General features: G+C 46.4%; 1 protein-coding gene across 2 annotated transcripts in view; it reads right to left on the reverse strand.

Moving 5' to 3' along the window:
* LOC134352598 (synaptosomal-associated protein 25) overlaps positions 1 to 14,369 on the reverse strand; it is a 219,318-nt gene that overhangs the window by 7,198 nt on the left and 197,751 nt on the right. For both annotated transcript variants that reach the window (XM_063059876.1, XM_063059874.1), the window contains exons 6-7: positions 3,219 to 3,353; positions 264 to 408 (exon numbers count right to left, since the gene is read on the reverse strand). In XM_063059876.1, coding sequence (XP_062915946.1) covers positions 264 to 408; positions 3,219 to 3,353 — 280 coding nt within the window. The remainder of the gene's footprint in view (positions 1 to 263; positions 409 to 3,218; positions 3,354 to 14,369) is intronic.

Below are 14,369 nucleotides of genomic sequence, written 5' to 3' on the forward strand. Positions count from 1 at the left end.
CTCGATATACTGATGTTATGAAATAATCTGTACAGATTGCAAGTAAATCTAATTTTCCTACTGTACTTTTGGTATAATTGATAGTAAACCAATCTCCAATGGGCAGCATGAATGTGATGGGCTGAAGGGCCTGCTTCCAGGCTGCATGTATCTATGACATTATTAGATCTTTGACCTGTGTTCTCTCTTACTCCTTGCCAAACAGCAATGTTTTTCACTTTGTCCTTCAGCCAGAACTTTCAAGAATCCAACCGATCTCTTACCTTGACCACAATCCTGTCAATCTGGGCGTTCTGGGAGCCAATCTCATTGCTCATGTCAAGTGCCATGTGTCGTAGGTTGCCTATGATGCTGCCCACCTGATCCAGGTTCTCCTCCATCTCGTTTTCCCGAGCGTCATCTGTGACTCTAAAATCAAGCCAAGAGATGAGTTAAGCCAAATGTGAGGTGTTGCTTTCAGGGACAAATGTAAAGAGTGCACGGTTAAGGCAAGACCCGAAACAGTATTGATGAGCAGACTGATCTTGGAGTCCAAATTCATCACTCCCTGAAAGAGTCAACACAAGTTGATAGGCCTGTTGAGAAGGCAAATGGAATGGTTGCTTTTATTAGGCAGAGAAAGAGTTCAAAAGTCAGGAAGTTACATTACAGATTTATAAAACTCCAGCTAGGCTGCATTTGGAGTATAGCATACAGTTCTGGTTGCTTGATTATAGGAAGGATGCCAAGGTTTTGGAGAGAGCGCAGAAGAGGTTTACCGGATGCTGCCTGAATTAGTGGACACGTGATTTAATGAGAGATTGAACAAATTTGGGCTGTTTTAAATGGATGCCCCTCTATTCTGAGGCTGTGCCCTCTTGTCCTAGACTCTCCCACCATGGGAAACATCCTTTCCAAATCTACTCTGTCTAGGGCTTTCAAATTTGAAAGGTTTCAATGAGATCCCCTCGTCCTTCTGAATTCCAGCAAGTATAGACTAACATTGTGCATTTTCCAACATTGTGTTTCATTTGCCATTTTCTTGCCCAGTCTCCTAATCTGCCTAAATCCTTCAGCAGCCTACCTGTTTCCTCAACACTACCTACCAATCTTCGTATCATCTGTAAACTTCGTATCATCAATCTTCGTATCATCTGTAAACTTGGCCATCACCTATTCATCATCTAAATGATTTATACACAGCATTAAAAGAAGTGGTCCCAACACTGACCCCTGTGGAACACCACTGGTCACTGGCAGCCAACCAGAAAAGGAAACTTTTATTCCCGCTCGCTGCCTCCTACCAATCAGCCGATGCTCTAACCATGCCAGTGACGTCTTCACTCTGAGGGTCATGAGAGTGTGGAAAGAGCTTCCAGCAGAAGTGATAGATGCGGGCCTGATTTCAACGTTTAAGAGAAGTCTGGAAAAGTACATTGGCAGTTGTATAGACAGCTATAGTCCAGGTGCTGGTCGATGGGACTAGGCAGAATAATGGACTGGCACCAACTAGATGGGCTGAAGGGTTTGTTTCTGTGCTACAGTATTCTACGACTCCATGATTCTATAAGAGGCTGATGGAGACCTGAGGAACACAAAGTTCTGAGGGGCTGAGATGAAGTAGGAAACTTTCCCAGTTGCAGTGATATTTGATAATCGTAGAGTAATGGCATACAGAGGAAGTGGAGAGATCGCTATTTAATCCAGTGCATCACTGCAGTCTGTAGTGTACGGCATGCTAAGAAATGGGAGTGTATTATTAAACTCTGGCTAGCAAAGACCGTAAGATATAGGAGCAAAATTAGGCCATTTGGCCCATCAAGTCTGCTTCATAATTCCAACATGGCTGATTTATTATCCCTCTTAACCCCATTCTCCTACCTTGATCCCATAACCTTTGATGCCCTTAATAATCAAGAACCTATCATCCTCCACTTTAAATATACCCAATGACTTGGCCTCCATCACTGCCTGTGGTGACGAATTCCACAGATTCACCACCCTCTGGCTAAAGAAATTCCTCCTCATCTCTGTTTTGAGCCACAGCCGAACCTCTTGTCCATGTCCGCATGCTTTTATACATTGAATTGCTGCCACATGATTGGCTGATTGGATATTTGCATTAATGACCAGGTGTACCTAACAAAGTGGCCACTGAGTGTAATTTTAGGGTCTGTTGGTCAAGGTGGAACATGTAACAGAACTTCTACAATTATAAAGAGTTATATAAAAATAAAGTTAGAGGTTTAAGTAGGGATATGGAATACAATGTAAAGAGTATTACAAACAGCATTTTAAAGTGTGATGGCTGGGTAATAGTTAGCAAGGTAATGTCGAAAAGCTCACTGACTGAACGCACATTCCTGACCTGAATCACGACCAAGACAAATTGGCACAAAGCATAAGAAGGTGCAGGGAGTGGTAGGCATATGTGTACACACCACGGGCACAACCCTCCCCACCGTTGGTAGTATCTACAGGAGGTGCTGCCTCAGGAAGGCAACAAGATGCCCACAGCCCGGGCCGCGCCATCTTCTCGCAGCTCCCATCGGGCAGGAGCTACAGAAGCCTGAAGTCCCACACCACCAGGCTCAGGAACAGTGACTTCCCTTCAGCCATTCTGGGATTAAAAGGTCTTTCACATGAGGAGTGTTTGATGACTTTGGGCCTGTACTCACTGGAATTCAGAAGAGTGAGGGCGGATCTCATTGAAGCCTATTGAATGGTGAAGAGGATGTGGAGAGGGTGTTTCCCATGGTGGGGTAGTCTGTGACCAGAGGGCACGGCTTCAGAATAGAGGGACACCCATTTAGAACGAGATGAAGAAGTTCTTTAGCCAGAGACTGGTGCATCTGTGGAATTCCTGTGGAGGCCAAGTCATTGTGTATACTTAAGGCGGAGGTTGATAGATTCTTGATTAGTCAGGGTATGTAAGGATATGGGGAGGAGGCAGGAGATTGGGGCTGAGAGGAAGATTGGATCAGCCATGACGAAATGGTAGAGCCGACTCGATGGGCCAAATGGCCAATTTCTGCTCCTATATTTGATGGTTTTCTGTTCCTGAATGAACCTTTGCATCTCTAATCACCATCTCCTGTAGCAACATGTGACTGCCTCACACAACATTTTAATTGTAATATTTCTTGTAAAGATTGTGTACAATTTCTGCTTTCCTTGTGAATCCTCAATCCAATGGCAAGTAGGGACGTCAGAACTTCCCAAGACAAAAAGCATCTTACCTACGGATGTATCCACCACTCATGGCCATCTGCTCCCGGTCGTCCATCACTCGAGCTGGCTGGCTGGCCACCACACCGTCCTGGTTATTCCCCCACACCTTCTTGTAGGCTCCTCCAGCCTCAAAGTTCTTCAACCTTGAAGGAGGAAAAATGTACAAGGAGTTTGGTTGTTTCAAATAATCCCCACGAGGTAAAGCCAGCACCTTCCTGCTTACAGGCTGTGCCCCAAGACCACTTAATCACTTATGGTACAACAGTTACCATTAGCTGGTTGAATACATTTTTTATATTAAGGAATGTTTTCCAAGAAGTTTCACTTGATGACCATCCAATAAGATTTCAGTGTAAGAAGCTGAAAATAGACATCCAATGGCTTGAATAACCAACCGAGAGCATGCAGACATGCCAGCAAACCCAGTCTCATTGACACTCTACTGCAAGCAACGTGCAATCAAACTGTTTCACCAAATATGCACACCCATTCAAAAAGGTATTTATAAAAAATGCTCTTTTATAAAACTGTGTTGGGTGGGTACCTGTTTTTTCTTTCCCCATTCAATTTTCCCTCCTTCTCTCTGTAGGGCGTTCTCTATCTGTTGGTATTTAGGTGATCAGGAGAACTAATTCGGTACTGATTTGAAATAAAGGCTGTGCAGACTGACAGTGCAAGACAATTGGGTAACTGCATTGTCCTCAGGCCTCTTACTGAGTTGCTTTACGTGCCTGAGTCTGGACTGAAGCACAAAATCACCATGTAGCTATCCTCCATTCACTGTTTATGACTGAGAGCTTCGACTGGCCGTTTGCACTGTTGTTCCCAAGTCAAGTTTTCTTCCCTCTGCCTCTGGAAAGGACTGTTTCCCTGAGAGAAGTGGCATTGTCATCAGCCCGTTGCTGTGAATAGTTCCTGATGCTCTTTATTGAGAAAAGCTTTAATTTACACCGATATTTCAAAATCGCCCGAATGACGAACAACTCTCTACCACTGATTTACTTATAAGACCATAAGATCCTACAGGAGCAGAATTAGGCCATTTGGCCCATCGAGTCTGCTCTGCCATTTTATCATGGCTGATCCACTTTTCTATCAGCCCCAATATCCTGTCTTCTCCCCGTATCCCTTCATGCCCCGACTAATCAAAAATCTATCAACCTCTGCCTTAAATATACATAAAGAACTGATCTCCAGAGCTGCCTGTGGCAACAGATTCCACAGATTCATCACTCTCCTCATCTCCTGTTATTGTGCTCTATTACTTTGCTATAATGTTGTGTCACCATTCACTGTGTTACTGGGTTTCTCTATACTACACAGTAAACGTGCTCGATAGGTCAAGCCGCACATCTCTGGGATGTGAGTGAAAACCAGAATAGCCTGAAGGGTCTCCTTTGGTTGAAGAGAGAATGTGTAAACTTCATACAACAGGAGGTCAGGGTCAAACTTGAAACCTGGTAGATGTGAGAAGTCGCCTCCTGTACCGCTCACCAGTTTGCACCAGGACTGGCTCGGTACACTGAGTCACCTACACACAGAAACCGTACACCTCTGAAAAGATACTGCAAGCTCTTTCTACTACAGCCTTCTGTACGGACCATCACCTACTCACTGTCTGTCAACAAGCTGGGGAGTACCATGGCAATGGTGTGTAAAACCCTGGGGAACTGTGTATGATACCCTGGGGAATGGTGTGTGTGAAACCCTGGGGAATGGTGTATCATGTGTAAACCCTGGGGAACTGTGTATGGCACCCTGGGGAATGGTGTGTAAACCCTGGGGATCTGTGTACGACACCCTGGGGAATAGTATGTAAAACCGTGGGGAATGGTGTGTAAACCCCTGGGGAACTGTGTATGACACCCTGGGGAATAGTGTGTGAAACCCTGGGGAATGGTGTATGACACCCTGGGGAATGGTGTGTAAACTCCTGGGGAACTGTGTATGACACCGTGGGGAATGGTGTGTAAACTCCTGGGGAACTGTGTATGATACCCTGGGGAATGGTGTGTAAACCCTGGGGAACTGTGTATGACACCCTGGGGAATAGTGTGTGAAACCCTGGGGAATGGTGTATGACACTCTGGGGAATGGAGTGTAAACTCCTGGGGAACTGTGTATGACACCGTGGGGAATGGTGTGTAAACTCCTGGGGAACTGTGTATGATACCCTGGGGAATGGTGTGTAAACCCTGGGGAACTGTGTATGATACCCTGGGGAAATGTGTATGACACCCTGGGGAATGGTGTATGTGACACCCTGGGGAATGGTGTGACACCCTGGGGAACTGTGTATGATACCCTGGGGAACTGTGTATGGCACCTTAGGGAATGGTGTGTAAACCCTGGGGATCTGTGTATGACACCCTGGGGATCTGTGTATGACACCCTGGGGAATAGTATGTAAAACCCTGGGGAATGGTGTGTAGGCCCCTGGGGAACTGTGTATGATACCCTGGGGAACTGTGTATGGCACCCTGGGGAATGGTGTGTAAACCCTGGAGAATAGTATGTAAAACCCTGGGGAATGGTGTGTAGGCCCCTGGGGAACTGTGTATGATTGAACCTCTGTTCCTATGTAATATGTGGCCAATGTAGTACTCTAGACCACAGGGCCATGCTGAGCAGGAATTGGAATTGGTTTGTGATTGTCATGTGTACGTTGCAGGCAAATCATTATGGTCAAGATGGTAAAAATGCAGAGTGTGGTACAGCAGCTAGAGAAAGCGCAGTCCAGTCAAACAAGGTAACATTCAGGACCACGGTGAGTTAGCAAATGAGAGGTCAGATAACGCTGGGATGGAAATTGTCCAAGTCGGGTTGAAGGTGCTTCTAAATTACACAGAGAAAAAGTATATAGCCAGTTCTCATACAGTCATAAAATCTACAGCACAGAAGCAAGCCTTTCAGCCCATCTAATCCATGCCTAAACCTTTTAAACTGCCTATTTCCATCAGCCAGAACCAGGACCATAGCCCTCCATACACCTCCCATCCGTGTACCTATCCAGACTTCCCTTAAACACTGAAATCGAGCTTACATGCACCTGCGCTGGCAGCTCATGTCCACATTCTCACGACCCTCTGAGTGAAGAAGTTTCCATTCATGTCCCCTTAAACTTCTCACCTTTCACCCTTAACCCATGACCCCTTGTTGTAGTCCCACCCAACCTCAGTGGAAAAAGCCTGCCTGCCTGCCCTATCTTTACCCCTCATGATTTTGTATACGTCTATCAAATCTCCCCTCAATCATCTACGCTCCAAGGAATAAAGTCCTAGCCTATTGTACCTTTCCTTATAACTCAGGTCATGCAAACAGAAAGAAAGAGAAAGTTAACCAAAAAATGGAAGATTTTATTTTGAGTCCTGCAGTCTACAAGGTCAACCAACTTCAACCTATCAGGCCCATTTCATTTGTTCCACCCACCCCTTCCAGCACATTCTAATAACAACTTGTTTTGTCTCTAATCTGAAACAGTAACTGTTTTCTCTCCACAGATGCTGCCTGACCTGCCGAGTGTTTCCAGCACTTCCTGCTTTTATTTCAGATGGTCAGCATCTGCTGGTCTATCATTTACAATTTATCCGTCGCCTCACTCACTTGTACAATTACATTCAGCTCTGAAAAGCCATGGTGCAGAGCGGCGACTTGTAGCTTGCCATCTTTGTCCGCCTGTAGTAGCTTTACACCACAGTTTCTGTGTAACTCTGCCTACAACATTACTTTTGTTCATGTTGCCTGTACAGCAGACTCTCACCGTCCTACGTCCCTGTTGTGAGAGGTGGAAACGAGTAAGGCCGGACAACGGGGCTCTGGTGACGCTGTACAGGCCAATTCCCTGTACAGTGGATACAATGGATTGCAGAAACATTCGTGAACTCCAACCATGCCATGGACTTCGGCTGATGAAGACAAGAGGTCATCACAGGCCTATGCTCCACTGGGAGCTAAGGACCCAAGAAGGAGAAGACGAAGACGAAGCCAGTACAGCAGGCTCTCAATTTCATCCCGGTGTTAGAAACTAATCGGCATTCATCAGGCAAGGGCATTAACCTGATAGTGACTCATCAGGTGTCATCTAACAATCCGCTGGTTTAAACAATCGTGGGCTAAACTTCTTCCCCAAAGCTGCTCCACAGTGAGGTCTGCTGGTACTAACGCTCATTACGGGAAAAAGCAACTGTCTTCCCCTGTGTGGGCTGGAAGATGTGGCCAAGTGCAAATCAGTCCTTTTCTATTAACGCAGTGGACCAAAAAATGGGATAGAATTATTCTATACATAACACTCTAAATCAGGGATTCCCAACCCCTGGGGTCATAGAATCATAGAGTTATAGACAAGTACAACACAGAGAAGGCCTTTTGGCCCATCTAGTCTGTGCCAAACCATTTAAACCGCCCAAACCCATCGACCTGCACTCGGACCATAGCTCTCCATACCCCTCCCATCCATGTACTTATCCAAACTTCTCTTTAACGTTGAAATCAAGCCCACATGCACCTGTGCTGGCAGCACGTTCCACCCTCTCTCGACCCTCTGAGTGAAGAATTTCCTCTCATTCTCCCCTTAAACTTTTTCACCTTTCACCCTTTAACCCATGACCTCTGGTTGTAGTCACACTTAACCCATGACCTCAGATTGTAGTCCCACCCAACCTCAGTAGAAAAGGCCTGCTTGCAGTTGCTCTACTATACACCTCATAATTTTGTATACAGTACCTGTACCAAATCTTCTCTCAATCTTCTACATTCCAAGGGATGAAGTCCTAACCTATTCAATCTTTTCCCATAACTCAGGTCCTCCAGAGCTGGCAACACCCTTGTGAAATTTCTCTGTATTCCTACAACCTTATTTACATATTTCCTGCAGGTAGGTGACCAAAACTGTATACAATAGTCTAAATTAGGCCTCACTCATGTCTTATACAATTTCGACGGACCCCTCAGTTAATGGTAGGGGTTGATGGCGTAGTGAAGTTTGGGAGTACCTGATCTTGGTCCTGTCTGTTTGGCCAGTGACTGACAGGCTGTTGAACTATTTTATCTTCCATCCCAATCTCGATGGTGCTATCGTAACACTGGTAGAGTTTAGTAACGGGCATTTTTTATTCTCCACATTTCCAGGGAGATTCATTTGCACTGGGCTGAATAGTGAATGTTGACGTACTTTGTCCCCAGTTCTGGTTGGACAGTGACTGCAATGTGATATTACTGGTAGCTAAGGGTGAAAGTAAACAAATAATATTGAAAAAAGATCTAGTGCTTTAATGGTGTATATGACAAATAAACTGTTCTCGGCCTTCCAGCCGGGTACAGGAATTGATTTTAGCCGAGGTTTCGGTGACAAATTCTGCCACCTTCATGAGGATGCAGGTTGATGGGACGAGGCAGATTAATAGTTCAGCATGGACTAGATGGGCCTAAGGGCCTGTTTCTGTGCCATAGTTATCCATCACTCTATGACTGAAGAAATTGCTCAAGATTTTTTAACTCCTTACACTGGTCCCAGTTCTTATCTGATGCATCTGTCTCTCTCGGGTTTGGTGGGATGGGAAGTAACTCACTAATACATCACAGAACGTAGACCACGGAAAAGTACAGCACAGGAACAGACAATCGGGTCCATAGCGCTGTACCGAACCAAGTAAAATTAGGCCAGGTAGACTGGTTGGACGGGAAACCTGATACTGTCCTAGTACAACGAAGGAACTTCATGTATTGCACACTCTGATAATGGAAATGCCCTTTACCAGCACTCCTCCACTCCACAGGGTCTTTGCTTTCATACTGTGACATTAGCGTGGTTTCCATGCACTATCAATCCCTATCTTACAACATGTTACTAACACACATTTTTGGAGAAATTCATACAGGTCTATGGCTCATTAATGGCCCTGCACAGACATGGAAAAGTTATAACTGCAGGGAATTCAGAAATTTATGATATTGTGAACAAACAGGAGGGCAATCAGATATCTAACGCCCTTCAATCCTCTTCAGACACTGGCTGAATAGTGCAGCATATCACAGATTCACAAATAGACAGAGAGACGGAATGGAAACACAGAGTGATGGAGATTATGGAGCTGTGTGAACTGTGGACACACATCCGAGCAAAGCAATATTCCTCCTGTTATATTCAAAGATGCGGGCAATGCTGTCCGTCCCTAATGTCCTGACAAGGGTAGGGTAGTTTTGAGCTGCCTTTCTGAGGAACAGTTAAGGTGCTCAAATAGTGGTGGGGAGATGCAGGATTGTGACCCAATCACAATGATAATATTCCTAAATCAGGATACCGAGGGGTTGTATAGAACCATAGAACACTACAGCACAGAAACATATCCTTAGTCAGGATGCCAAGGGGTTGTATCCTTCGTCAGGATACCGAGGGGCTGTATCCTTCATCAAGATGCTGAGAGATTGGCTTTATCTGCCACGTGTACATCAAAACATTGAAACATACAGTGAGATGTGTTGTTTGCATTAACAACTAACGTGCTTTGGAGCAGGCCACAAGGGTTGCCATACATCCAGTGCCAAATTAGCATGTCCGCAACGTACTAGGTCTAACCGTACATCTCTGGAGTGTGGGAGGAAACCGGAGCACCTGGAGGAAACCCACGTAGGTCAGGGGGAACGTAGAAACTCCTTACAGACAGTGGCAGGAATTGAAGCCCAAAATGGCTATTTTCCAGTCCCAAATTCCTTCAGCTCTTCAGCTCCCAAATTCCTGCTTCAGTCTTCAGCCTGGTGGAGACTGGGCGGGGCCCTTGGCTTATTTGTTCGTATGATGGTCGATCACGCCTCCTCCAGGCGGCTGTGCACCACGGTCACACTGTGAAATGAGTGGGTACGGAGACAGAGATCCCATTTACACCCTGTGCCATCCGGCGTGCAGAGTTAAGGAAATGCCTTCTTGAGAAACCATTTGTTGTCACTGGACTAAGTTACACTCTGATATAATGTGGGTGATGGATAGGCAGCATAGACCAACAGGGATCAAAACTGTCAATGTCCGTTATCTCTGCTTCTCAATGTGGCTCAAAACTTACCTCATATTATGCCCTCTCTCTCTCTCTCTCAGCACAGGCAGTGAACATGAGGGACGCATTAAACTTGTCGTATTCCCCGAGAACTGCACACCTCCCGTTATCATTCTGTGCAATTCGAAGGTTCCCTGACAGCCTCACGGCTCTCTCACAATCCCATAGTTGAAGCAAGAACAGGCTGTCTGCTTGTGGGAAGTGAAACAGACCCTCACATGACATTTCTCATTGGATTTCTATGCAGTTTTCATAGAACATAGAGCAGGAGCAGGAACTTTGGCTCATGGTGTTGTGCCAAACTATTAAACAAGGAGTTAAATGCCTCATTAAATTGATCCCTTCTGCCTAGACAACGTCCACACTCCTCCATTTGCTGCGTGCTCACGTGTCTATCTAAACACAAGAAACTGTACATGCTGGAAATCAGATCAAGTGCTGGAGGAACTCAGCAGGCCAGGCAGCATCTATGAAGGGGAATAGGCAGTCGACATTTCAAGGTATCCTCCTGTTCAAAATGATGCCGTGAGATAACCTGCCCGGAGGGCTATGTAGGAGGGAAATGTTTGATTGATCTTAGAGTAGGTTAAAAGGTCATGGGCCAGAGGGCCTGTACTGTGGTGTACAGTAGTTCTGTCCTCTAATAACCACATCTTAAAATGTGACTTCATTTTTCAGGATATGGGCACTGTTCACGAGACTGGCATTTTTCTGCCCATCCCTGCTTGTCCTTGAGAAGTTAGTGGGGAGTGCCTGCGTCCTTCAGCTGACTGCGGAGGAGGATCTGGAATTTCAGGCCAGGATGGCACCCAGTTTGGAAGGGAACCCATGTCTTCTTTTCCTTGCTAGTGACAATAGAAACATAGAAACATAGAAACATAGAAAATAGGTGCAGGAGTAGGCCATTCGGCCCTTCGAGCCTGCACCGCCATTTATTATGATCATGGCTGATCATCCAACTCAGAACCCAGCCTTCCCTCCATACCCCCGACCCCTGTAGCCACAAGGGCCATATCTAACTCCCTCTTAAACATAGCTAATGAACTGGCCTCAACAGTTTGCTGTGGCAGAGATTGTGGGCTTGGCAGGTATCATTGGAGTAGCCACACATACTGCAGATATGGAACACCAGTGGTGTAGGGAGTTAACATTAAAAATGGCGGCTGGGACGCCAATCAAGTGGCTTGCTTTGTTCTAGATGATGTCAAGTTTCTTGAGTGTTGTTGGACTGTTGGGTTTGTTGTAGGGGGATGGTGCGGACGCCTCAAACTCAACTGAATTTTATTGACCACCCTGGCTCATACCGTATGTGAACGACTCCCACATGGAATAAAACTAACTGAGGAATAACACTACTAGCTACCACTACATTAACATCCGGACAAGTGGAGCGTATTACGTCAGATGCCAGACTTGTAGCCTGTAAGTGGTGAGGTGAGTCGGGATAGCCGACCTTCAGACTGTCCTTGTAGCTATCTGTTGTTCCTCTCCGCGCCTTGTGGCGCATCAGGAGGTATCCTTGCTGGTTCTTTAGCAATTGTCTGTTTTTCTATGAGGCCGAGTTGTTAGCTTGACGCTCAACCCAGCGCGGATGGAAAGTGTGCGAGGAGTCGGCCGGATTTGAACCTGGGATCACTCGCCTCGAAGTCTGGTGCTAATGCCACTACACCACTGGCTGTAGCCAAAGAGTCCATGTAGAGTTTCCAGTCAATGGTGATCCTTTGGGTGTTGACAGAAACTGTCTCACCCTTTTGGGGAGGGAATTACGCAAAGAGTGATGGGTGCCTGGAATGCAGTGCTGGACTGTTGGTGGAGGCCGATACAATAGGACAATGTTAAGAGACTCTTAGATTGGTACATGAATGAAAGAAAACTGGGGGGTAGGAGGGAAGGGTTCGAATGCTCTTGGAGTGGGTTGGAAGGTCGACACAACAGTACCGCACTGCACTGTTCTACGCTCTAATATAACTTTACATCATTGTCCAAGCCCTGTGGGTGTGCTGCTTCAGTCAGTCCAGGGATGTGGGGTTCACAGGCTGAGTCTTTGTGACCTGTTGCAGCCCTTGAGGTACGGGCACTGTTGGAGGGCAAGTTCCAGGACACTGGTGAAGGGATAGCGATGTATCTGCAAGTCAGGGTGGCGTGTAGCTTGGCAGACAAATTCCAGCTGGGCAAAAGCCCCCGTGTTTTTTCAGCCCTCGCCGTTCCAGCTGGTAGAGGTCATGGATTTGGTGCTGAGGAGTTTCAAACGGCATTGAACATTGTCTAGTAATCAGTGAACGTCCCCGCGTCTCACCTTGTGGTGCACGGAAGATGATTGATGACTGATGACGGTAGATGGGCCTAGGTCTTGAGACTGGGAAAGCCCCCAACAATCACAACCATTTCCCTTTGTCCCATTGGAGTGTTTTCCCTCAATGGCAACAGCTTTACTAGTACTCCTCGATGATGCATGTTGTGTACTTGGTATTTCAGTATTATTTGAGTAATATATTATTTGATTAAGCATTCTTTGTTTGTTTAAATAATTCATTACAGGCTATATGTAAAAGTACATGAATGGCATACGTCATTAGACCACCATGTCATAAGTGTGTGCCTTGCTAAAGTAAAAAACAAAACTAAGATACATTCTCCTGTGCTCTCCCATGTTCTTCTTTCAATAAGATTTATGCTTTGGAGTTATAAAGCATAACACTGCACCATTTCGTGTTGTCTTGGTATGGAGGGCAGTCACTCTCTCCTTACCACTGAATATGAGCTCCTTGGTCTGTGTTTGGACTCAAGCTGTGACGAAGCCCAAAGGTCAAATCGGAAGTCCAGATGTTAAGGCCTGTTGGCCACAGGTGAGCCTGCAAACTTCCATGGGTTGCCTGAGGAGATCAGACCACTGTATCTGCAGGCCTGAGTCTGTGTTTGGTGATCAACGTGTCCTGGGGTTGAAGGCAAGGATTGAGGCCCGAGTGCGAATCAGAAGCCTGGAAGTCTAGGCCCATTGGCTGGAGACAAGTCTGCTAATCACTGCGAGTCTGCTGGGGAGGTCAGACCCTGGTGTCTGCAGTGCAGGACCTCAACCGTGTCCAGAGTTTGAGGCCTAGTTTTTGGTGATCGACGTGTCCTGTGGTCCATGCTGAGGGTGGAGGCCTGGTGGTTGAACCAGAGGCCTGAGAGTCAAATCAGAAATCTGGGTGATGAGGCCCATTGGCCGGAGGCAAATCAGCGAACCTCTGTGAGTCCGCTGGGGAGACTGGAGCCCGGTGTCTGCATATCTTAGTCTGTGTCTGCTGGAAGTTTGGTGTGAGGATAGAGAGTCTGTATGTGTGTGAGAGGGAGGGAGGAACAGGGCTTGGTCTTGCTATTGATGTTTCCTGCTTGTTGTGTTCTGTGTTGTTCTGCTGAGCATTGTGGGTATGTTATGTTGGCGCTGGAGTGGGTGACCACACTTGCAGCCCAGCACACCCTCAGGTCTGTTGTTCTACACATTCTGCTGTATGTTTCAATGTCACATGATAAACAAACCTGAATCTTGTTTCTTGGTGAAATGCAAACTGGATATTGTGACCAGGCCATCGAAAAGCATATGCTGCATGTTAGCACCGTCAATGGCACCTTGCTGCTGGTTGAGAGAACACCAGTTGATCAGAAATTAGCCAAGCTGGATTTGTCCAGAGTTTTGCGGATGAGACATACCTGGCAAATTGTCTCTTTGAGGTATGGCTGCCCTGAAGAAGTTTAAATCTTCTCTTTGATGGGAGTTCAGTGAAACTCTCTCTCACTGCTCCCCCTCTGTGATCGCTGGGGCTTTGCAACTCTTCGACCACGTACCTGCCCAGACTGGCTACCACAGCCACGTGTCCTTCCTGGGAACCTGACAACCCTCCTCCTTCCCTTTGTCCCAGCTTCCTTCTTCTTCAGCCCTTTACCTTATTCACCTATCACCTCCCAGTGCCTCACCACATCCTCACTCCCTCCTCCACCAAACTTTCTCCTCACCTGGTCTCACCTACCACCTTCCAATTTTTACTCCTTGTCCTCCACCACCCAGCTTTCTCCTCACCTGGTCACACTTACCACCCACCAGCTTTTACTCTTCGTCCTCCACCCACCACCTTA

The sequence above is a fragment of the Mobula hypostoma genome, chromosome 10 (genome assembly GCF_963921235.1).
Source record: "Mobula hypostoma chromosome 10, sMobHyp1.1, whole genome shotgun sequence".
NCBI lineage: Eukaryota > Metazoa > Chordata > Chondrichthyes > Myliobatiformes > Myliobatidae > Mobula > Mobula hypostoma.